We start from the raw sequence: 23,988 nt of genomic DNA, 5'->3' as shown, positions 1-23,988 counted from the left end.
GGAAGTGCAGAGCAGGCTAACTCAGTGGCACTATGGCTGCCTCTCAGCCCCTGGTGCCTGAAACAGATGCTTCATTATGCCTAAGGGTAGACCTGGCCCTACTGCCACCTGTAGGCATCATAAGAGCCGGTGTCCAACAATCTATTTCATAGGTGCACCCAGGGATTTTATCATGGGTTGACCCAGGGGGTCAAAGCCCTGGATTTTTTTGTGCCAAAATCCAGATGTCTCTTCCATTAGGGTTGCCATACATCTGGAATTTCCAGGACATATCCGAAATACTGCAGTCGGCAACAGTGTCCAGACAGAAATCAGCAAAAAAGTCCAGGAAATTCGGATGAATGGCAGCCTATGTCGGCAGTGCCGTTTTTGCATAAAAATACCTCAAAAGCTCAACAACTTTTCTGTTCGGATTCTTACTGTTAGAAATATGGCAACCTTACCTTCCATACACTTATTTTGTCTTTGCTTACAGGCAATAGATGTGGCATAGAGTGGGGGGTGCTATTGGGGCAGCTGCCCCAGGAGCAAAATTGTGACGGGGCGCAAAAATTCAACACCTGGTTCTGCCTCAATACAGCTGCATGCTTCTGTTGCTGGGCTCTGTTGAAAATGGCTTCTCCATGGTAAACCAGGCAGTGACCTCTCTAGACAACAGACTCTTCTTATCTCTGCAGCGGCAATCTCTTGGGTGACACAGATGCCGTTAGGCAGTTGAATGTGCATGCGCACTCCGTCCCCTTCCTTCCTTCCCTCCCTCCCACCCACCCCTCCACATGGTCCCTGGAGTTGGCAACCCACGTTGGGCCTCTTGTTATGTACTGAGTTGAATAGGATCCAAAATGCAGAACAATAGGATTCAGAATGCAGCAGTCTGATTGGTCCTAGAACAATGCGGCAGTACGATTGGTCTGCAGGAGCCACCCAATCCAGCTCCAGGTGGAAGTGAATCCGCAACCTGATTGGCCTACAGGAGAATCCCAGAATTAGCCAATCACGTGCGGCCCATTGTGTAAACAATGCATTTAAAGCAGATATTTTGGGGGAACTTTCATTCCTCACTACTATGAGCTGAATAAAGAGCATGAAATCCACACAGTCGACTCCGAGTATATCTCACCTCTGCTTACAACTCACCCTGGTGCACAGCAGCAGTGATAATTAAACCACATACACCCAACAATTTAATCTACCCAGCAGTCCTTATTTTAGTTTTCATATGAACATTAGTTCTTGCTAACATATTCCAGGTGGAGGAAGCCCAAACAAAATACTGCACTCAGAAAAACTTTTTGGCACTCTATAGCTCAGAGGAAGTCTTGATAGGCCGAGTTTGTTTTCTCCCTCCAAAAAGTGGATTCAGCACGTGCAGTTGCAACAATGAGCAAATTCATGCTTATTTGGAAACATTTATGCAAAATTTGCAAAAAATAAATAAAAATATCATGCTAATTTGTGTCATGGGCCCATACCTAGTAATCCCCTTGCAGCTGATCTTCCCAAGGTTCTCTGTTGGGAGATAGATCATCTATTAAGTCAATAATTGAAAGTCTCTTGTCGTTTAATTGCACCTCAAAATTTGCCCTCTGGCACAGATGCCCTGCCTCGCCTCACAGAGTCCTGTCTGCAAAGTATCAACAGTCCAAGCCAAGCCCCCAAAAATCCAACCAGCGCTCCTAATGCAAAAAGTCAAAAGTAAGACGCAACCAAGAAAAATGGGCTTTTCTGGTCCATGGTGCAGTTCCCAAGGTGCAACAGCAGGACTGTCTGTCGTTTTCATCAAAAAAGATTGCTACCATAGCCATCCCTCTAGAATTGGACGGTGCCAGGTCTTGTCTTCCCACTATTTAGACAGCCAGAATTACGCACACACAGTCACAGACAACTTGAATTTCATGCAGAGATTATGGCTTCCTGAGAATACTCACTTTTGCAAAAACAAAACACATCACCGTCCAGTTCTGAATATCTCCCATAAAAAATGAAATGCCCTTCATGCCAATTTTGGGTGGGAAAGAGCTTTTGTGAACGTGGCCTTGCTCTCATTGGGAACTTTCTTGCTATATTCCGAGCCGTCCTCCAACAAATGCCAATTTAAGCGACTTTTATTTAGTGCTGTGGCTACTACATAATCAGTCCTCGTTTCTTCAACATTATGCTACTCAGTCCACACATGCCAGGCAGGATGGAGCTGCTCTGATGCCCCTTCACCCTCTCTCCCCCCTCGCCTGTTTCTCTGTTGCTAATGAACTGCAAACAATGGTGTTCCTTGACTTCACCCATTGCCCTGCCCTATGAACGTGCAATTTAAATAGCAGCTCTAATGATGCTCCCAGCATCTCTAGCTCCACTGACAAGGACCACCAGTGACAGGGGGCAGGGTGGCCTTTGCACCTTCAATATTTTCCACTTAACCCCTTCTCTGCTGCAGGGGTCTATGTGCACTCTCCACAGCTCCCTAGAACAAATAAGTATTTAAATTTGTTTTAATTATGGCTTGGAACACTGTACATTTCTGGCACAACCCCATCTGGCTCTCTGGGCTAGCTGAACCACCAGGTAAGGCTGCACAGTTCGCTGCCTGCCTAATATGAAGAAATGTGCCTTTCAAATTTGCCATTTTCCTCTTTTCAATAAAGAAAGAATAGTAAATGAAAAAATGAGGCTTTCCTGTATTGACCCTGCTCTAGTTATTGAAGCTACGAGAAAAGGCTGTGCATCTAATTTCTGGTCCAGAAATTAGTTTATTGTCCTCCATCCAGCCCATCACTGCTTCTAGACACTCACTGGCCCAACACCTTGAAAGCCACTCCCAGTTGAGATGGAATGGGAAGACATAGCTGTGCATCAACAGCACAAGGCGTTTCCTAGGAGCCAGCAAGGAGCATGGGTAAAGTCCACTCTTAACCATGGATGCATTCCCAGAAATCTCAGGCACAGCCTCAGCTCATTAGTCTAGTTACAGATAGGTAGCCGTGTTGGTCTGCCATAGTCAAAACAAAACAAAATTCCTTCCAGTAGCACCTTAAAGACCAACTAAGTTAGTTCTTGGTATGAGCTTTCGTGTGCATGCACACTTCTTTAGATACAGTACATCTGTGTATCTGTGTATCTGAAGAAGTGTGCATGCACACGAAAGCTCATACCAAGAACTAACTTAGTTGGTCTTTAAGGTGCTACTGGAAGGAATTTTTTTTGTTCTCATTAGTCTAGTTAAAGGCCAAGCCAAATATAGGGGCATTTGCCAGTTCTTTAAAACCCAAATGTGGGTGATTTAGGCTCTTACTTTGACCTTGCAATTCCACCTTCCCACTCCCATTCTCAACACTTAGCTGAGAAAACCTGTTAACCTGCCTGAGCTGCAGCAAGTATTCCAAGAACTGAAAATGATGCTTTCTGGGCATTGCATCCAGGAGTTTTTGGGAGTGCAAAATCTCAGTCACGAAGGAAGGCCCTGCTTTTCTTCAGAGAGCACTTCAGATGTTGTGAAAGAGCTTGTACTACCAGTTAAAAAAGAAAGGAGGGAAAACTAGTGAGCAAAGCAGACTTCAGATTTCCAGAGGAAGCGAGAGCAGTCCCACACAAAGCTTTGCAGCTTGGAGCAAGAGTGAGTGTGGGCACATTGCAGCTTCTGGCTGGGTCACATTTGTAACATCTGGCTGTGAATGCTGGAAGCAGCCGCCAATTCGCTCCAAACAACAGCAGTCAGCAGCATATGTGGAGCTGGAGCCAATCTGCACATTCCAAAGAAACTTGCCTGAAAAACACTCAGAATGGGAGGAAGAATGTGGGGGGGGGGGGAATAAGGGGAGGGTGGTGCTGTTAAAAGTCGCAATTGGTGTACCTGGCTTCAATTTAAGTGGGGAAAAGGGGACAGAATAAAACAAAAGAACATCTGCAGCTGCCAAAACTCACAAAAATAACAGAAATGAAAAGTTCAGCATTGTAGAATGTGGGGGAAGAGTTCCAGCTGTAGAGAGAATGTGAGGCTGCAATGAAACTGGATTGGAAGAAAGAGAAATGGGGGATTAAACCTTGGTGCATGAAGGACAAGGTCTTTGAAAGGGAGCCAGTGAGCAAATCAAGGAGAAGAAACTCCTAAGCACCTGAATGCCTGAAAGAGGTAGGAGGCCCCATCTGCAGTTTGCATTTAAAGCAGTATCATAAAGGTAAAGGGACCCCTGACCATTAGGTCCAGTCATGGCCGACTCTGGGGTTGCGGCGCTCATCTTGCTTTACTGGCCGAGGGAGCCGGCGTACAGCTTCCGGGTCATGTGGCCAGCAGGACTCAGTCGCTTCTGGGGAACCAGAGCAGCGCACGGAAATGCCAATTACCTTCCTGCCGGAGCAGTACCTATTTATCTACTTACACTTTGACGTGCTATGGAACTGCTAGGTTGGCAGGAGCTGAGACAGAGCAACGGGAGCTCACCCCATCGTGGGTATTCGAACCACCGACCTTCTGATTGGCAAGTCCTAGGCTCTGTGGTTTAACCCACAGTGCCACCTGCGTCCCTAAGCAGTATCATACCACTTTTAAAAAATCATGGCTTCCCCCAAAGAGTCCTGGGGAATGTAGTTTGGTAAGGGTGCTAAGAGTTGTTCGGTAGGATTGCTATATTTCAAAAAGTAAAAAACCAGAACACCCTGAAAGTTGTTGAGTTTTTTTTAGGAAAACCCGAAAGTTGTCGAACTTTTGAAAGACAAAAACGTGCCGCCTTTTGGAAATTCCCCCAAACATCAATTCCACATTTGAAATCTGGGTAATGTCTGGGAAAATCTGGACGTATGGCAGCCCTATTGTTAAAGGTAAAGGTAAAGGTACCCCTGCCCGTACGGGCCAGTCTTGACAGACTCTGGGGTTGTGCGCCCATCTCACTTAAGAGGCCAGGGGCCAGTGCTGTCCGGAGACACTTCCGGGTCACGTGGCCAGCGTGACAAAGCTGCATCTGGCGAGCCAGAGCCGCACACGGAAACACCGTTTACCTTCCCGCTGGTAAGCGGTCCCTATTTATCTACTTGCACCCGGAGGTGCTCTCGAACTGCTAGGTTGGCAGGCGCTGGGACCGAGCAGCGGGAGCGCACCCCGCCGCAGGGATTCGAACCGCCGACCTTTCGATCGGCAAGTCCTAGGCGCTGAGGCTTTAACCCACAGCGCCACCTGCGCCACCTATTGTTAGGTAACTCCTATTCTCAGAGTAGTTCAACAATCAATCCCTCCTCCCATGGAACTTTGGGAATTGCATCCCAACATTTCTCTGATGAAAATAAGGACATCTGATAGAGGGAAAGCAGGACATTCCAGGATCAAATCAGAAACCAGGATGGCTTCTGTAATTCTGGGACTGTCCCTGGAAAACTGGGATACTTGGAGGGTATGGAATTGTAGCTCTGTGCAGGGAACAGAGCACCCTCAACAAACTGCAGTTCCCAAGATGATTTCGGGAAAGCTGTGACTGTGGTACAATAGCACTTTAAATGTTCACCTGCCACAATTTTAATTCTTAAAGAAGACTGGAGTCTTCTCTACCTGTTTTAACTCTCCTCTCTTTGTGGGCTCTAAATAAGCTGCGATGATTATCCAGCTTATTTCTGTCTGCGGAACGACTGGCCTGCTTTAAGGGGCTCTTGAAAAGTGACTAGTCTGAAGGCATTTGATACAATTCTGTTTGTGAAGCTAAGCAGGTCTGGGACTGGCCAGACCCTGGATGGAAGACCATTGGGAATCACCCTGCATACTAAGTTTTGAGAAGAGAAGGGCGTAAAGAAACACACCACCTTGCAGTGCTTGAGCCAAGTTGGCTAACCTGTGGCCTTCCAGATATTCTTGGAACAGAACTGCCACCATCCCTGACCAATGTCCATGCCTCTTGGGGCTCATGGGAGTTGAACCCAACAACGTCTGAATGGCCCCGGGTTAGCCACCCTGATGTAAGCAAACCTGATGGCAAGAGGCAAAATAAGCCATGAGATGATACAGTAAACAGTATGCACATGTGGAATAAACTTGTTATCCAGCCTCCTGTGTAAGAAATGCCAGTGAAGACTTCAAATAGGAGCATATGATTGGGGCAAATAGTGTTTCCTGAGAAACAGGAGATGCCAGGCACTGGCCGCAACACCAGGCATTACAAAATCAAGAGGGTGGTGTGATGGAGAAACAATGACTCCTGCTTGCTCTAGAACCAGTGTTCTCCCTGCAAGTCTGCGTCCTTGTGAATTTTTTTGTCTAGGGCTGTATGCACACCATAGCATTTAAAGCACATGACTTCCCCCAAGGGAAACAGGTTTGTTAAGGGTGCTGAGAATTGTAGCTCTGTGAAAAGAATTGTAGCTCTGTTCCTAGGATTATTGGGAGGGTGTTGAATGCTGTAAATAATGGATCGGCAAATGGACCGGATCAGGTCCAATTGCCTTCTGGATCTGGCCCGCAGATTGTCTGGGAATCGCCGTGTGGATCGCCAGCATGTGCACGTTCTTTCCCTCTTCCTCCCACGGCAGCGGCTCCTCCTCCCTCCCTCCTCCTGGCTTCTCCCTGCCCTGCCTAGAGGAGGAAGGGGGCTGGGCTTTGTTAGTGCCAGCAGCAGCAGCAGCGCTCAAGCGACTGCCATTTTAAGCAGCCCCTCTCCGGAGTCCTTTCATGTGCCGCTCATCGTCCCTCCGCTGCTGCCGCCACTGCAAGCCCCCGCCACTCGCAAGACAGGTAAGCAGCCACTGGGGCTCGTGCATCATTCCCCCCCCAAAAAATATAGTCTGCCCCCCCAAAAGGCCTGAGGGACAGTGGACCAGCCCCCTGCTGAAAAGGTTTGCTGACCCCTGATGTAAATGTATGGTGTGTATGCAACCTAAAATCTTCTTATGAACAACTGAACTCCAGATACCCCCATCATTTAGTGGGGTAGTGTTGGGGGAGGGGCACGGTTGCCAAAAATTGTTAGGGGCACAAAACTTCAACGCCCAGTGCTGTCTCAATACAGCTACATGTTTCCTTTGCTGGGTTCCGTTGAAAATGGTTTCTTCATGAGAACCAGGAAGTGACATCTCCAGACAACGGAATGACTCTTATTTTCTTATCTCTGCAGCTATGATCTCCTGGGTGAGGCGACTGCCATTAGGCAGTTGAATGTGCATGCATACTCTGTCTGTTTACCTCCCTCCAACCCCATCCCCTTTGCGCAGCACGGGGCGCTGGCCACCCACACCACGCCACTGTCATCATTCCCCCCCCCATACACTTCCCCATTTTCCTACTCCTGCATGGCAACCTTTGATTTCAGACCCTGTGCTGGGGATATTTTTCTCTTTTCGGTTTGCCATCAGTTACATGCTCCCCTGATGAGGTCTGCAGGCAGCTGGTCCAGATTTCTTTCCTGCACCACATGACCAGTCTAGGCTGCTATTTCCTCCTGGATACCAGTTTGACTGCAATTCTGAAGCTCACGCCTCCCCCTCCTCCTTGTAACAGTGTTATCTATTGAAAAATATTTAAAAGGTTGACCCACAAATCTTTAGGCAGAGGGTGGTTCCCACAGTGGACCTGAGGAGCTTATTTGAGTTTTCTTTCCCCAACTTCCTTTCACAGGAGTCACATGCCAGCATGCATTCCTCTAGCATTAATGCTTCCTTTGGGACTCAGATCTTACAGAAATATGAGAACAGAGCCTGCATGTGGCAGACATTCTGGGGAAGCCAGCTGTGAGTTTGCTCTATGTGCATGGAAAGATGGAGCTGCAAAAAAATAAAAGGGGGGGGGGAGAAATTGAGAACTTGCAGTCCTTCATAGGATACAGCTGACGCAGAAATGTCCCCAAAACAAATTTTGCATGTTGGTTTTGAGGAAGCAAGGTTTTGCTATTTCCTAGCAGTATATGCTCACCCTCTGTTTTGTTAAGGGCTCAGTTAGTCAATCAGCACCCAAACACGCAGCAGCAATTGGGTAAGAATGGAAAGACTGGCATAGCACTTTCAGCTTCGGTGCCTGCCAAAAAAGAGTAAATCTCTTAAGATTATCAAACGTAAAAATCTTGCTATTGTTAGGAACATTGAAAATGTTTAAGCTCTACTGAGAGGTCCATATGTTCATTGCTCTTAGTTCTCCCAATCTACACATTTCATGGATTAGCACGTTGCTCCAATATGTTGACTGCAAATCTTTTTGAGGAATGTGTTTTCCCCTCTGCCGGTTGTTAGAACAGGTACAAATTTATGCACGTACAAGCCTTAACTCTTCCTGGAATCAAAGCAGAGTATGTTTTTCTACATAGTGTTAAACGTTTTTGTGTAAAATGGATGACTTTGCCATAACTCACTTTAAAGAAAGGACCATCATGGCCTCTCTTACTTTTTCCCAGAGTATGCAATCCATTTCATAAGATGTATTGTTATCCTGAGTTGCGGAGGGGAGATGTAAACAGTGAAGCCAAAACAAAGCAAAATGTAGAGGTCTGTGTTATCAACTAACATTTTTGGTAAATGGCCACTGTTCATAAGGTAATTGTCACCATCTGTGCTTTTATTTCCTTCTCTACCCTTCAGTTGACTCCTGGGTAAGTGAAGCCACAGAACTCCCACACTGGCTGCATTTTTAAATACAGGTAAAACTAATTCATAAAGGACCTCACTTCTAAAAGAATGACTTCGTTTAACTCCAGCATCTTTGCAAAGGGGGGTGAGGCACAGCTCCCTCTTGTCTCTGTTATTCCTAGGTCTTTTTCTATAATCTCTTGCATGTGGCAAGATATGAAGGTATTATAATCAGTGACTAATAATAATAATAATAATTTATTATTTGTACCCCGCCCATCTGGCTGGGTTTCCCCAGCCACTCTGGGCGGCTTCCACGAAGACCAAAAATACACTAAGACATCACACATTAAAAACTTTAAGAATTGATAATTCAGCTTTGTGCTGATGAAGTGTTTCCCATCCTATTTGGAATTAGTACCCAAGGTGCTGCAAGCACCTCCTTGGAACGTATTTTGGACTATAAACTTAATTGGGGCAAATCTGAAGGATTCAGAATGGATATGGATACATCAGTTCACTGGGTAACAGTGCTGACATTGGTTTCATCCACAAAATCATATTGCAGCTCCTAAAGGGAAGCGCACTTACCCAGGTTTCAGAAACATAATTTGTTAGGGAACCTTGGCTGGATAAAGGTAAACTGGCATTAATTCAGAAGAAGAAATGTTTTTTGGCAACTAGTGAAAAGAAAGTGTTTTTGGCTAGTGTGATCCCTTGAATATGGCTGTGTGTTCATATGTCACAGTAACCCACCAGGTAATAGTTTCTGTGAAACCACTGTGATTGCTCTCCCTTTGCTCCTTCCCAGTAGTGGATTGGAGAAACCAACCATGATCCTTGGCTTAGTCTTGCATCAGAATCAGGGACCGACTTGTTCTTGGGTTACTAAACTAAGCATTGTGGTATGTTGCTCTCGGGCGCAGGCAGGGTCTGTCCCTTCACAGTAAACCACCAACCATTGCTTACCACGTTGTGTGAATGCTGCCAGTATCTTATGCTTCAAATAAAGTATGTTTCCTGCAAATAAAATTAAAATTATTTAGTATTGGTAATCATTACTGCTACTATTTTTGAATTCTAAGTAGGAAAAAAATATATCTTAAAGCGGTATTCCTGTTGCAGAATACTGCAGGGATAGCACGGATCACCTGTGGGTCGTGTGGAGAAGAGGCTGGTGGGCGAGGTCTTCTGCAGTCCTGGCCCCCTTGCTCTCAGGGAGGCATGGCTCTGAGGAAGAAGGAGGAGGAAGGGCGGAAGACAGTTCTCCAAGGGCGGGAAGGAGAGAGGGAAATGTCGCACCAGGTGAGCCTCCTGGGGAGGAGGGCGACGCGCTCCTGGGAGCCTGGATCTGCTCCCCCTCGCCTCCCAGGTGGCCCGACACACCGGCATGGAAACGGGTCTGGAACTTTTGACAACTCACTGGACTCAACTTCTAACATCTTTTATTTTATTTTTTTACCACACAATAACCTTTAGTTGCGGGGAATATATCTTTCCCAGGGACGCCTCACTGTTGCACGTCAGCGGGGAAAAAGAGAGAAAGTGAGAGAAAGAGAGGCCACGCGCGAGGGTCGCTTCCACGCTCGCGCGAGGGACAAGGAAGCGCCGCCCCTCCCCCGCCAACGGCCGCTGCCCCGCCTGCGCGCGCACCCCGCCTCTCGAGTGGGGGGGCAGGAGCCCCGCGGCGAAGCCACGCCCCCCTCGCCCCTCTGGAGTGGCGGGCGGGAAGCCGGCGGTGACGCGTACGCGCTCGCTCCCGACGAGGGACGGAGGGAGGCCTGCGTGGCAGCTTGGGGACGGACGCAGCGCTGAGAGAGAGAGAGAGAGAAGAGGCGGGCAGGCGGGGGCGCGCGTGTGCGTGTGTGTGCGCGCGCGCGGCGGTCGGTCGGTCGGTCGGGTGGCGAGTGGGTCGAAGTTGCGTCCGGGCGCCTCTGACTGACTGCCTTGACTCGAGCGCCTGAGGGGCGAGAGCGCGAGGCTCTGCGGCTCCCCCCGCCCCCCCACCCGGGCGAGAGCGGGCAGGGGAGGGGGCTGCTGTGGCGGCGCGGAGCCCCTCCGGCAGGGAAGGCGCCTCCCTGGCGGAAGCAGCCGCCAGCAGGTAAGCGATGGCGGGGGCGGCGACCTGCCGAGAGGCCTCTTCACCTGGGCGGGCGGGCGGGGGGGGCAGAGAGCGCCGAGCAGACCCCCCCTCCGGCTCCCCTCGGACCCGGGACACGCCCCTCCCCCGCCCGCGACCCCCACAGGTCACCCCTCCCCTGCCGTGGCATTTCTGGAAGGGGGTCGCTTTCGCCCCCTCATCCCAACCCCGCAGCATTAAAAGCAGCACCTTCTAACTCCTTGCCCGCCCCCCGGCATTCTCATTTCTGTTTTTAGGACTGGCTCCCTTTTTAAATGCATCAGGTGTGCTGGCCTCTTAGAAGGTCTCCCTTCACCACGACGGCCGGCCGACCTGTTGGATTCGCGGGACCAGCTCTCATTTTCACCTCGGGCGGCGCCCCCCCCCGCCTACCCCGCCCCCTGCCCTTCCCAGCTGAACTTCCTCCCACGACTGCTGCTCTTCTCGTGGTGGGTGGCCGTAGGGATCCTCTCCAGGTGTTGTGGGCTAGGGGCACGAGTGGGCACAGGGCGCCCTGGGGATCGTCCGTCGGGGGGGGGGGGTCGCTTGTGCCATCCTTGAGGAGGTGCCTCTGGCCCCAGGGGATTGCCATGGTCACTTCTGTGATGTAGGCGAACTTGCTGGCATGCAGCTGAATGCCCTTCTGGTGAGAGGTGACCTGGTGCCATTACTTTTTAATGTGTCTGTTTTACTTGATTTTTAAAAACATACCAACAGTTTGTGGTGTGTTTTCTAATGCAGACTCTGTGTGGGCCTCTCCAGTACAGTTCTGCTGTCATCTCATTATCTGACAGGTTTCTCTTCATTCCTGCTATCAAAGGATAAATTAGAGGCAGGCTTTGGGGATCGTGTCCAAGAATCCTGCCCAGTGTCTTTTCCAAGCCTTGATTTATGTCTGTAAGGCAGAAATTTGTTTGTCAGTGCACACATACCCATCATCCACATTCATTTTGGGGAGTTGCTCTTGCTATGGATAGAAAATTGTTTCCATAGAGCCATAGAATTGTAGAGTTGGAAGGGACCACAGGGAGCATCTAGTCCAACCCCCTACAAATTCAGGAATCTTTTGCTCACCGTGGGGCTCAAATTCACAACCCTGAGATTAAGAGCACAGAGTATCCCTTCGCTTCCTCCTCAAAGAGTCTCATGTGGCCTTGAGGGGAAGAGCACAGGCTGTGTATACAGAAGGTCCCCAGTTCATTCCCTGGCAACTTAAATTCAAAGGGTCTTAGGTAGGAGTGCAGAAAAAAACTTGGGATTGCTGTTTCATTTCAGAGTAGACAACACAAAATCAACCATCTGATTCTGTACAACATAGTCACATACATTCAAATATGTGAACATATGGGGCTGTGTGAACAATGAAGAGTGGGTTATAAATAAATATCTAGTTGTGTAAGTGTTCATGATTTAAGACTGTTAATAGGAAAAATGTTTTTATTAAAAAGTATTTCACAGCAATGCAAACTTGAGATCTGGCGCCTGGCTAATTTCTAACACTGACTACATCAGGGTGTTTATCTGAATGGAAACCCAGGTTAAGGAGGCCATAAATTTGAAAGAGCTTATCAAATGGAAAGTCCCACTGTTGTCTTTCATTCTTTGGTCAACATAGCTAAAGTAAGAAGTTCCTGAAACAAACATTCCCTCCTCATACAGTTTTGGTATAATCTGAGTTTACTCATGTATTCAGTAAGAATTTTTTCTGGAACTGTGTGCATGGTTGAAATTTTTGCTAAAAATAGGGTTCTTTGTGTGGTTTAGTATCAGATTGCAAATTTTAATGTTAGAATTGGTGCTGGTGCTGCCTCCTCTGCCCAAAGGCATAACATAGAACAGTTGTTCTCATATAGTTTCTTTTTGCAGGGAATTCAGCCTCTTCTCTCACTTTCATGTTCTATTCTCTTTGGGAATAGCCTAGACTTGTGTGTGTGTGTTTTGTCGCTTTGCACACTAACAAGAACCCAAGGTGCATGATATCTCCCCGGATCTCCCTGCCTACTCACAAAGCAGATGAGGGGGATCCTGGGCTGTGTGTGGCTGCTGCAGCCCACACACAGAAAGATGATGTGACTGCAAGGAACTCTGCACCTGATTAGCCCTCATTCTTCCTGGCATTGGTTCTCCTTGTACTAGTGGGCAGAGTGATGAACTGTCCAGGTAGGCAGAAGCATCTTCAAAAGGCCTTAAACTGTCTTAAAAGCATATTATAAGAATCTAGAAGAGATACTGTCTGAACCAATGAAAACAGTTATGAATGGAATTTTAAAAGAAGGAAGAATACTAAAGTCTTGGGAAGAAGCATTTATCACTCTGATCCCCAACAAGGAATGCACCCAATATCAATCAAAAACTGAGCCTCTTGGGCTTGCTGATCAGAAGGTCGGCGGTTCGAATCCCCGCAACGGGGTGAGCTCCTGTTTCTGGGTCCCAGCTCCTGCCAACCTAGCAGTTCAAAAGCATGTGCAAGTAGATAAATAGGTACTGCTCCGGCAGGAAGGTAAATGGTGTTTCTGTGTGCTGCTCTGGTTTCGCCCAAAGAGGCTTAGTCATGCTGTCCACATGACCCGGAAAAACTCTGCAGACAAACGCCGGCTCCCTCAGTCTGTAAAGCGAGATGAGCGCCACAACCCCAGAGTTGTCTGCAACTTATTTAACTGTCAGGGGTCCTTTACCTTTACCTTTATCACTATTAAATATAAATTAACTTAAATAACGATTACTTAAATAAAGATTACAAAATATTTGCTGATATCCTAGTAAACAGATTAAAAAGAGTACTGAATGAAATTATATATAAGAATCAAGTGGGCTTTCTACTAGGCAGACACATGTGCAATAATATGAGAAATATAATAGATATATTGGAATATTTGGAAGTAAGAACAAAAAAAAAGAAGATATATTGATGCTGGTAGATGCCGAGAAGGCCTTTGATAACATCTCTTGGAGATTTATGAAAAAAACTATAGAAGCCACAGGACTCGGAGAAAATTTCAGCAGGGGTATCGAGGCGAAATACAGAAATCAGAGAGCCAAATTGATATTAAATAATGAGATAACAGAAGAATTTAAGATAAGTAAGGGGACCAGGCAAGGCTGCCCCCTCTCACCTTTATTGTTCATTATGGTACAAGAACTCCTAGTGATTTCAATAAGGAAAGATCGAGACATAAAAGGTGGGGAAGATATCGCACACGATAAAGGCATTTGCGGATGACCTGATATTAACCACTGAAAATCCAGAGGAAAGCGTACAAAATAATAGAAAAGACCCTCGAATTTGGAAAAGTGGCAGGATTTAAGTTAAATAAAAATTAGACCAACATGCTAGCAAAGAATACAAGAAAAAGAAGAATTACAGAAGAGCTCAGGACTAAATAAGACTAAATACTTGGGAATCTGGCTGACGAATAAAAATAGCAATTTATTTGAGGATAATTATATAAAAATATGGAAAGAAATTAAAAGAGATCTGGAGATTTGGAACAGGTTAAAATTATCATTCTGTGGTAGGATATCAGTAGTGAAAATGAATGTGCTTTCCAAAAGGATGTTTTTATTTCAAATGATACCAATAATTGGAGGGGTAAGATGCTTTAAATCATGGCAAAGAGATATATCAAGATTCATTTGGAAGTACAAAAAGCGAAGAATTAAACATAAATTATTAATAGATAAGAAAAATAGGTGGATTGGCACCACCTGATTTAAATTTGTATTATGATTCAGTCTGTCAAAATTGGTTAAAAGAATGGATGATACTGCAAAATGCAGATTTATTGGATTTAGAAGGGTTTGACAACCGTGATGTGAGGCATGCCTACTTAGGTCATGAAAAGTGAAAGTCCACAGAGGATTTCTTAACCATATTGTAAGAAAGTTGATATATAGAGTCTGTGAAAAGTACAAAGAATTATTAGAACCTAAAATGCTCTGGTGGTTTTGGCTTTTGGTGGTGATAGCAGTGAAAAGAAAAAATACAGAATCAAATTGGGCACATAAAAGGATCTGCTAGAAGAAAAAGATAACAAATTGAAATTGGAAAAATATGAGGAAGTAAAACATCACCTAACAGGGTGGATTCAGTACTACCAATTAAACGAAGTGTTCAGAACAGATGACAAAAAAGGTTTTGCAAGAGAAATTTCAATATTGGACAAAGAATTATTACAAAATAAGACAAAGGTAATCTCTAAAATGTATGAAACTTTACTACTACTAATAATTTATTATTTGTACCCCGCCCATCTGGAGTGGGAGGTGAAGGATGAACAAGTAAAAGAGGTAATGATTAAAGGGGCAATGGACATAGAAAACCTATTCAGTTATCATCATGGGGGAGATTATGGAAAGAGAATTGGGGATTTACAGCTTGTGAGGCTGGGTGGGATTGAGTGTGGGTATGTATGAATATTTTTAAAGATTGTATGAAATGTATGTTTATATATTCGTACTATGTATGTATTAATGTTGAATTATTTTAATAAATTTGTTAAAGATGTTTTATAGATGGTATTTAACACCAAGCAAAATATTTAAAATGTATAAACAAAATCTAAATTGTGTTGGAGGTGCAATCAAGCATCGGAGACGCTCCTACATATGTGGTGGACCTGTGATAAAATCAAGAGCTTCTGGGATTTGGTATATGAACAGTTGAAGAAAATACTTAAACAAACTTTTGTAAAAAAAAAAACAACCAGAAGCTTTTCTATTGGGAATATTAGATTCAGATATTGCTAGGGAAAACCCAAAAATATTCCTGTATTCAATATTGGTGGCGAGAATCCTAATTGCCAAAAACTGGAAAAACTAGTCAGTCCAACAAAAATGAATGACAAGAAAAATTATTTGATAACCTAGAGCTGGCTAGAATGACAGATGCAGTTAGGGGTCAGTCTAAACAAAAATTTCAAAAGGAATGGGGAAAATATGGAGATTACTGTATCATAAAAAGCGGTGCCCTCAAATTAATACATGGATTTGTTTTGATTAACTTTTGCAAAACAAATTAAGGTATAAAAGTCTAAAATAGAAAGAAAAGTAGGAAAAACGGAATGAGAAGGAAACAGTTTATTAAATATGAAAGTAGACCTGCATTGAGGACAAAGGAAGTCAATTAGGAGAAAACAAGAAGTGAAATATTGTTATATGTTTGTTTAGTATTTGTATCTATATTCATACTTGTATTTGTATTCTCTTGTTAGGTTTATTTTTTTTTAGTGTTGTGAGTGTTTGTGTTGCAACAACAACAACAACAACAACAACAGCAACAGCAGCAGCAGCATTAAAAGGCCTGAACAGCCTTAAACTGCTGGTCATGTTTATTTCCTCAAGTTTTAAGGAGGCTAGTTGGCACAGATCTGCCCTGAAACTTTATTATCCAGAAGACAAAACTGTTGTGAATCCATACAGTGAATTCCTTAGAATATGTGACACATACAATGCTTCACTTTTCTCAGAATAACCTATATACTTTAGCTGCAGTCATTGAACTCTTTTACCCAAGGAATAAGAGGGTTATGGCTTGTAGCCCAAATACCTTAAAACAGGAAATAATGATGTGCTTTGTTGCAGTTTGTAGGACTTAATATCATATAGAGCAGAGCTTTCCAAACTGTGTCGCGACACGTTAGCGTGTCCATTTCAGTGTATAGTTGTGTCACGTGACTGTTCCCCACACTTCTTTCAGGGCTGGAAAAAGGAGTTAGTTTAATATCTGGTTTGCTAGTAAAACTGAATTACTATGTCGTGAAATGTTGATGCATGTCTAAAAACTTTGTCACCAACAAGAGAAGTTTGTCACCAACAAGAGAAGTTTGGGAAGAGCATAACTCTTTTGGAAGGAAAATTAAAAAGCAACAATTAGAGAGAAGTGAACTTCATTTGATTGCTAATTGCCCAAATAGGAATTGGGACAATAACTGTAAATAACTGTAATTTATGTTGCTTCTATAGAATGGCATTTGTGGAGACTGCAAAGCGGAAGAGAGAAAGTACAATGAAAACAACATATTCCCTCAGAAGAATGTAGGCTTACAAAAATAATTGGTTACTTTCCCTCCTAACATTTATCATTTATTTGGTGCTAACAGTTGGACTAATGCAGGGATTCCCAAACTTGGGGGTGTGTTGTTAGCTGTTTTGCGATTACAACTCCCATCGTCCCTAGCTAGCAGGACCAGTAGTCAGGGCTGATGGGAATTGAAGTCCAAAAAACAGCTGGAGATCCAAGTTTGGGAATCCCTGGGATGAAAAGCAAAATTGTGGACTGTAACATGCAGCTAACGCTGAGCAAACAAGCTGTTAGCATTTTAAAGAAACACAGCCTGGGGCATAAGCTCTAACTTTGTCCTCTTCCCAGCAGCAGAATAAACATATTTATTTTCCTGGGCATTTCAACTGCAGGTGGCTGCAGTGCGCAACCAGGGGCGGTGGTATTTTGTACTGGGGGTTGGGACTTTTTTGGGATGAGCACTTTTAGTATTTTATTGTCTTTTTTTGTTTTATTGTAAATAGCTTTGGAGTGCCTCTGAATGTATGAAATGATATATAAATTAGCTAACTAGCTCATTTAGTAATATTACTTCAGTTAGCTTTTAATCTTTATTTATTATGAGATGTATTCTACATGAAATGCTTGCCATTAATATAGAAGGTTCTGAACAAGAAGGAATTGCGACAACCATTTCACACAGGGGTTCTGTTCCTAGCCTCTGTGTGCGATGGCAGAAGGCGAATAAAGGTACCCAGCCTGCCTTGCTCTCTTCTGGGTCCAAAAGGACCTGTGCATTGGCGATCGCTCATCAGTTGAATGCACCTCAGATTGTAGCCAACTGTACATGAATCATTGGGTTGGAATTGCTAATTTTACTATGTTTTTATATATGCTCAGGGTGGCTAGGGAAACCCAGCCAGGTAGGTACGGAATAATAATCATATAACAACAACAACAACAATAATAATAAAAATATAGTTCTCCACATTTGCATATGAATTTAGTGACAGTTGCTGCTGTCACTAAATTTGCTACTTATAATATAGAAGGGAAATAATTCCTCAGAAGCCTCACCTGGATGCTACCAGAGCAAGTGCTGAGGATCCTACTGTGACAAGCTAGGGATAGTGCTAAATAATGTTGATTACCATAAAAATGGGCTCTGGATAGCCATTTCACAGTTTCTTCCCACTTAAAATGGTGTAAATAAGATCCTAGTGCTTAAGATTGCCTGAAGCAGCATTATTGTAAGGTTTTGCCAGATTTTCAGGCTTCATAAGATGAAGTAGACTTTTTAACATTTTGACAAAATGCTTAGTGAAAGGTAGTCAGAATATTCCAAAGATCAAATGCCTGCTTTAATGGATTGCTCCTACAGGCCTAATAGCTGAACATAAGACTTTATTTTTCCTTTGTGTGCCGAGTAAATCAACCTTGTACAGTAGTTCTCTTTATGAGAAGGCTAAGTATCTTTTTACATACATTGTTTTTAAATTCAAGAGAACAAAAGTCAAAAGACATTGTCCATTATTGTCTTCCTGTAAGGTGTATGGTTTCTTAGTTCAATATTCAGGCAGATCATAACACATCATTGTTTTTTACAGCTCGCGTCATTTCAAGCCTCTAACTCTACAAAGACTGCAACCTCCAAAATTGCCTCTATCCCTTTGAGTATTGTTAATGTTGATGTTAATGTTGTTCTCTGAGTGAACCAAATTTTTGGTGTTAGCACACAGTGATATTTAGCACTTTAAAAGTGTGTACCAATATTTTTAAAATGGTGTAAGCATCAGTATCATCATTTAGTGCAGAAGTTTTCAACCTTTTTGAGTCCACGGCTCCCTTGACCAACTCCATTCTTTGTGGGTCTCAGGGGCCTACTTACGTCCCCCCTTGCCTGCAGAGCTGGCAGCCCCTCACCCTTTTTCGAACACCCTCCCTTGTGGAGTGTTCCCTCAGCCTCCTCTCCTCTCCCCTCTCCCTGGGAGTCCTCTGGGCAGCTGCTGTCTGTGGTCTCTGAGCTGCCCCCCCTGCCCCAAAGAGAGATGGCTCCTCACACTGCCCCACAGGGGCTGGGGAAGCACCCCCTGGCCAGCCAAAGGTGCACCATTCGCCTGGGGAGCTTGTAGCCAGGGCTGCTGCAACAAACAGCTGCGCAAGCCTTGGGGAGGCAGAGAGGCAAGAGGGCATCAGAGGAGGGAAGGAGGGAAGGAAGGAAGGAAGGAAGGAAGGAAGGAAGGAAGGAAGGAAGGAAGGAGGCCAGGGTTGCCCACCGCACCCCTGACCATCCTTCAAGGCACCCCAGGGGGCCATGACACACTGGTAGAAAACCACTGATTTAGTGAAGTAGAGATAATATAGCCAATCTGAGTCAGTAAAGGGCACTTATAAATAAAAGTGGGACTATTTCTGTTATGTTTACTGTGCCTATTTGAGCTTCCTTTGCAAGTTCCAGAAGCACCTCATCATAAGAGTGTTCTTGCTCCAGTTCTTTGCTGTGGGAACTGTGGGATTTACATTACGTTTTGTGTGTTGTTGTTTTTTTTTTGTAATTAAAAATACTCTCTCCAGCTTCCTGATACGATGCACAATGATTTATTGTTGTTCCTCAACCTTCCAAATAGTAATAAAGCTGTGACATCCGTTTTAAATGTTACGCTTTCTTACATACACTAACAAAAATGTTTCCAAAGTTTTGTGTGCTAAAATGTCTTATTGAAATGACTTGAGCCGACTTGCATGTGGAATCTGAAGGAATCTTCCTAGTTGTTTCCCTCAGATGGATTTCATGTGAGGAACAAGCATCTTTCCAAAGATGCAGGCCTTTTTCCCTCTCCCCTGGTGGGCAGTTGTGCTGATTTCGGCCACAGAAATTGTGCTAGCAAATACTGTCTGCAATACTTGGATCACTTCCTGCAGAATTGCCCCAAACTGCTCAGTTTGAGGCTTCCCAGCCTCCTATTATAGGAGATCATCTGGCTGTGTTGCCTCATAAAATTTTTAGATAAACCATAGAGGTGCATAGTAGAATGCGAGACATAGAACTTAATATTTTTGAGTAAAATGCTTCTGACTCAAGAGGCTGAGCACATTGCTTTATAGATCCTTCTTTAAAGAGCAGATTTAGAAGTGCAGATAACTTTGCTTAATATTGATTTTGACACATTGCCCAGAGCTGCTTTGAAATAGTAATTCTCCCCTGGAATTCAACTAGTGTCCCTGCAGCGACTCTCTTGTAAGAGCGTGTATTTAATGTTTCCCCCTCTACATTTTTAAAAGCAATAAACTTCTTAGAATTTTTTATACTTTATCAAAATAAACATGATGATATTCTATTCTTGCTTTTACACAACAAAGTCAGGGAGCCTGGAGAATTCTTTAATAATAGCAAGTTCTTTCCTCACTCATAATTACCTCTGCTGTAGAGACTCAAAGGAAACAAATGTAATATTCTTGTCATAAAAGTGGAGCCTTTTGCACTGTTCAGCGTTTTGACACTGAACGAAATCCCATAGTTAGAAAAACGTATATATTTTGAAGTTGAAGGCAATAGAGACTCGCAGTGCCTAAATTTTAGACCAGTTGTTAGAACCATATTAATTCATGACTGAATGGTTTTCTTTAATGGAACAACTGTGAACTGTTAAAAGAGTTCATAAACTGGCCACTTTACCAGAACTGTGAAATGTGGGAAGCAGTTCCCTATTGGTTATTTAAAAATAATGCTGGGAAGGGCAGGATGGCTGCTTCTTTCTCTCTTGGGGAGGGGGCACACGTCTTGTATCTTTCTCCTGTTGAACTCTTTATTTGAAATAAATAAAATGCCATGGTTTAGTGCCCTCTTATTGCAGAGATGAAGGATAAATTGATAGGCTCTGTGAACTCTTGCCCTAGTCTAGAATGCTCTTGGAACAGGTGCTGGCCCACACCCTCTCAAAGGGCTCGCAGCCTTTCCATTTTGAAGAGTGGTGTGATGTTTACTGTTCTCTAATTACTTTTGTTGCTTCATCTGTGAACTTTGAGAATTCTCTTTATTATTAAATGAGAAACGTCCTTCAGCCTTTTGAATGGACATGAAACTGAACCTGTACTCTTAAGTTGTTTGGGAGGGGAAGGGTGCCAAGTAACTGGGGTTGCTTTTTCAGACTGTGTGTTTGTATGTATTTGTAAAGTGACGTGCAGGGGACTGGAACCCGGGCATCTGCTTGTCAGTGTCTGCCTCTTGAGTCAGCAGTCTGCTCCTGGCTCAAGTGGGTGTAGGACAGCTCAAGTTCCAAATTTTCCCCTTTCCTATGAGCCAGCTGCTGTCCATATTACTACTAGAGAGTGACTCTGAGCATGCTGTGAATTTGAATGTGTGCCAGGGAGGAGAGGAAATCTTTTTTAAAAAGGAAGATTTTTGGAATAATGGAATAGAATATGTGTGCTCACTGCAAGATTCTAAGGACTATTACACTTTTTGGTTTGCAAAATGTCAGAGCCAACTGGGGCAAGCTGGCTTGCGGAATAATTTGAAAAAAGATGGATGTTTTTGGTCTGCAAAATATATTTTCACTTGATTGCTTGTTCAGAAATCGTCAGTGTTCTTCAAGCTGCCCCTCCATAGAGATCTAGAGGCAACTCCTAGGCATGTCTGTGAGTTGGTTGAATGAGCTGCTGAAGGAACGGGCCTGTGATATCCATAAACAATTTTCACCTGAAGTACTTACTTCTGAGCAGCTAGGTATAAAGAGCATTGTGTAAGGGAAGGGGGCGGGAGTTAATAGATTTGTAATGGGATGCAGCTGTGCTTTCATCTTCTTGTCTTTCATCACCGTTGCCCTGATGCTGCAACACACATGAATTAATCTATACATGGGCAGACTTGAAATTTCAGTCCAAAAATAGTGCCCTGATATATCCCACTGTTTCCAGATAAGATCCATCTAGTCCAGCATATTTCCCCCCACAATGGAGGTCCACCAGTTACAACAGCCCTAATGTTCAGTTGTAAACTGTCTCTGTACATGAAGATTCCTTTTAGACGTCATGACCAATAGTCTGTAAACTTGTTCACCTTGGATATGTCCAATTTTTCTTTGAAATGCATCTAAGCAGCCCATCAACCCATCTTATGGGAAGAATTATATTAACTACACTGTGTGAAGAACTATTTCCTTTTGTCTGTTTAAAATGAATTTACTCCCATTGGGTGACCTTTCATTTCATTGGGCGACATTTCATTTTAAAGCTAGATTAGGGGGAGAGAAAATTCTCTGCTTTCACTTCCTCCATACCATGCATAATTTTACAACTATCATGTCGCTGTGAGTTGTCTTTTTTGAAACTAAAACACCTCCGTAATTTAGGCTTGCATCATGTGGAAAGGGCTAAAACCCCTCTATGTTTTCATTTTTGGGATGACCACACCATACATTAAAGGCATTACGATACGGACAGTTTTATTCTCGTTTTCCTAATAAACATTATCATGTAATTTGCCCTTTTCAGTGCTGCTGTACACAGTCTCTCTCCTAGATAGTCACTGCCGATTCAGACTTCATCACTTTTAAGAGTGAAGTAGAATATTTTTGCTCTAATGTGCATCACATTATCTTTTCTTAAACTGAACCTCATCTGCCATTTTACTGCACATTTGCTCCATTTGGAAAGATGCTTAACAGTCTGCTTGAATTTTCACTATTCCTGAGTAATTTGGTTTGATTTGCAACGTTGGCTACCTCACCTGTCACCACTGGCTCTAATTGTGAACAAGTTACTTAGCATTGGTCTCAATGCTGATTCCTCAGGACCTGACTGTTAACTTTTCAAACAGTTGTTGGTATCCAGCATATTCCGCAGTGCAGGCTAGCAAAGAATTCCTCCAGCCTTCCTCTTTAGAGAAGTCCTCTTCAGTCTTCCTGTTTAAATCCTTTGCCATCCAACAATCTTGACTGCCTCACCAGCTGATTTCCTGCTTCCAAATTTTAACATATGTTTTTGTTGTTGGTAGTGATATTTTTAGCAGTGTGCTCCTCAAAGTCCACTTCCACAATAAATCCATGATATTCACATCCTTGTTAGCTGTTCGTTCTTCTCCACCCACTCTGCTCCCTTCCCAGTACAGTGGCAGCGGGAGCCCCCATTAGCTAAAGTGGTGCTTCAGGTTAAGAACAGTTTCAGGTTAAGAACAGACCTCCAGAACGAATTAAGTTCTTAACCCGAGGTACCACTGTATTGAAATTCTGCTTGAAGCTCCCTGGTACAGGGGCCTGTTGCTTTTGATTATGGAACTCTGAAAAGCTCCAGCTACTTTGTTAGCTGTGTATGAATATTATTTACATTATTGTCACTAAAAAAGAAAAAAGACCAGCCATGGTATCTCATTCTAGAAGTTCTAAGCTTTAGGGCACAATTAGTAAAACCCTGTTACTGCTTTTCAGTCTGATTTGTGGGAAACCTGCTCCTTGACAGAAACAAGGTAATTAGTTAGTCCCAGAGAATCCATGAAAAACTCTTGGCCTCCTAGTCTTTGATTTTCTCACTCAACAACCTGTGCTTAATCTTTGTTGCCAGAGAAGAAGAAGGTATCCCTGTGTGCAAGATCTTGGTGATGGAGTGTGTTTCAGACTCCCAGTTGGGCCAGGCAGAGCTTACTATACTAAAACATTTATGTAGAGTTCTTCGTACATCAGAAATGAGTAGTGGATTCTTTTTCTTTCCTTTGCAGACTCTGTTTAATCAGTTTGGAAAATCTAAGCGATGACTTTTAGCTCTTAGAGGATTAAGAACCAGAGCTGCTTTTTGTGGCAAGTTGTATATATTAAAGCCAGCCCTACATTAGTAAATAAACTCTGTTACCATAATCATCGTACTTAGTGTAAGCGCTTCTTGGGTGAATATTAAAGATCTGTTAATCTTTATGGTATTTATAGGATAATTTTTTAACTCGCTTGAGCTTCTTACTGCTTTCACAGGTCAATTACTCCAATTAATAACATCTTGTCAGCTATAAGAACATTACCATCCAACAGTACAGTGCAGATTGTAATTTTTTTACCTGCTTGATTTGATTCTTCAGACTTTCTTCTCCCTTAGTGATTGAGGCTTGAGGTTTAATTCTTCTTATTTGATGTCTCACTTCATAGCCTCCATGAAGTCTCACATATGGGATCTGCACTAATGTGAAGCTGACTACTTTTGAATATTCTAGAGCAGGCATCCCCAACCTACGGCCCTCCAGATGTTTTGGCCTACAACTCCCATGATCCCTAGCTAACAGGACCAGTGGTCAGGGATGATGGGAATTGTAGTCCAAAACATCTGGAGGGCTGAAGGTTGGGGATGTCTGTTCCAGAGCTTTAAC

The 23,988-nt window shown here is 43.8% G+C and overlaps 1 protein-coding gene and 2 long non-coding RNA genes across 4 annotated transcripts in view; 1 reads left to right on the top strand and 2 right to left on the bottom strand.

Moving 5' to 3' along the window:
• Positions 1–3,206: 3,206 nt before the first annotated feature.
• Positions 3,207–9,747, bottom strand: LOC309361574. The gene is made up of 3 exons (XR_014164521.1): positions 9,675–9,747; positions 9,493–9,543; positions 3,207–3,757 (listed from the first exon to the last, which is right to left on the bottom strand). It is a non-coding gene; the product is annotated as an uncharacterized lncRNA (long non-coding RNA).
• LOC309361360 lies at positions 4,686–6,651 on the bottom strand. Its single transcript, XR_014164447.1, has 2 exons — positions 5,171–6,651; positions 4,686–4,797 (listed from the first exon to the last, which is right to left on the bottom strand). It is a non-coding gene; the product is annotated as an uncharacterized lncRNA (long non-coding RNA).
• Positions 9,748–10,353: 606 nt separating the features above from the next.
• The window catches only part of NEK6 (NIMA related kinase 6), a 96,118-nt gene continuing 82,483 nt past the window's right edge, over positions 10,354–23,988 (top strand). The window contains exon 1 of one of the 2 annotated variants that reach the window (XM_081896603.1): positions 10,354–10,624. Coding sequence is in view for 1 of the 2 variants with exons in the window: in XM_081896602.1 (XP_081752728.1) it covers positions 12,790–12,802 (13 nt within the window). In the remaining variant the exon portion in view is untranslated. Of the gene's footprint in view, positions 10,625–12,774; positions 12,803–23,988 lie in introns of those variants that run through there. The other variant, XM_081896602.1, reaches the window with a different exon arrangement.

Source organism: Podarcis melisellensis, assembly GCF_964234715.1.
Source record: "Podarcis melisellensis genome assembly, chromosome: Z".
Classification (NCBI taxonomy): domain Eukaryota; kingdom Metazoa; phylum Chordata; class Lepidosauria; order Squamata; family Lacertidae; genus Podarcis; species Podarcis melisellensis.
This window is presented reverse-complemented; position numbering and strand designations above follow the sequence as displayed.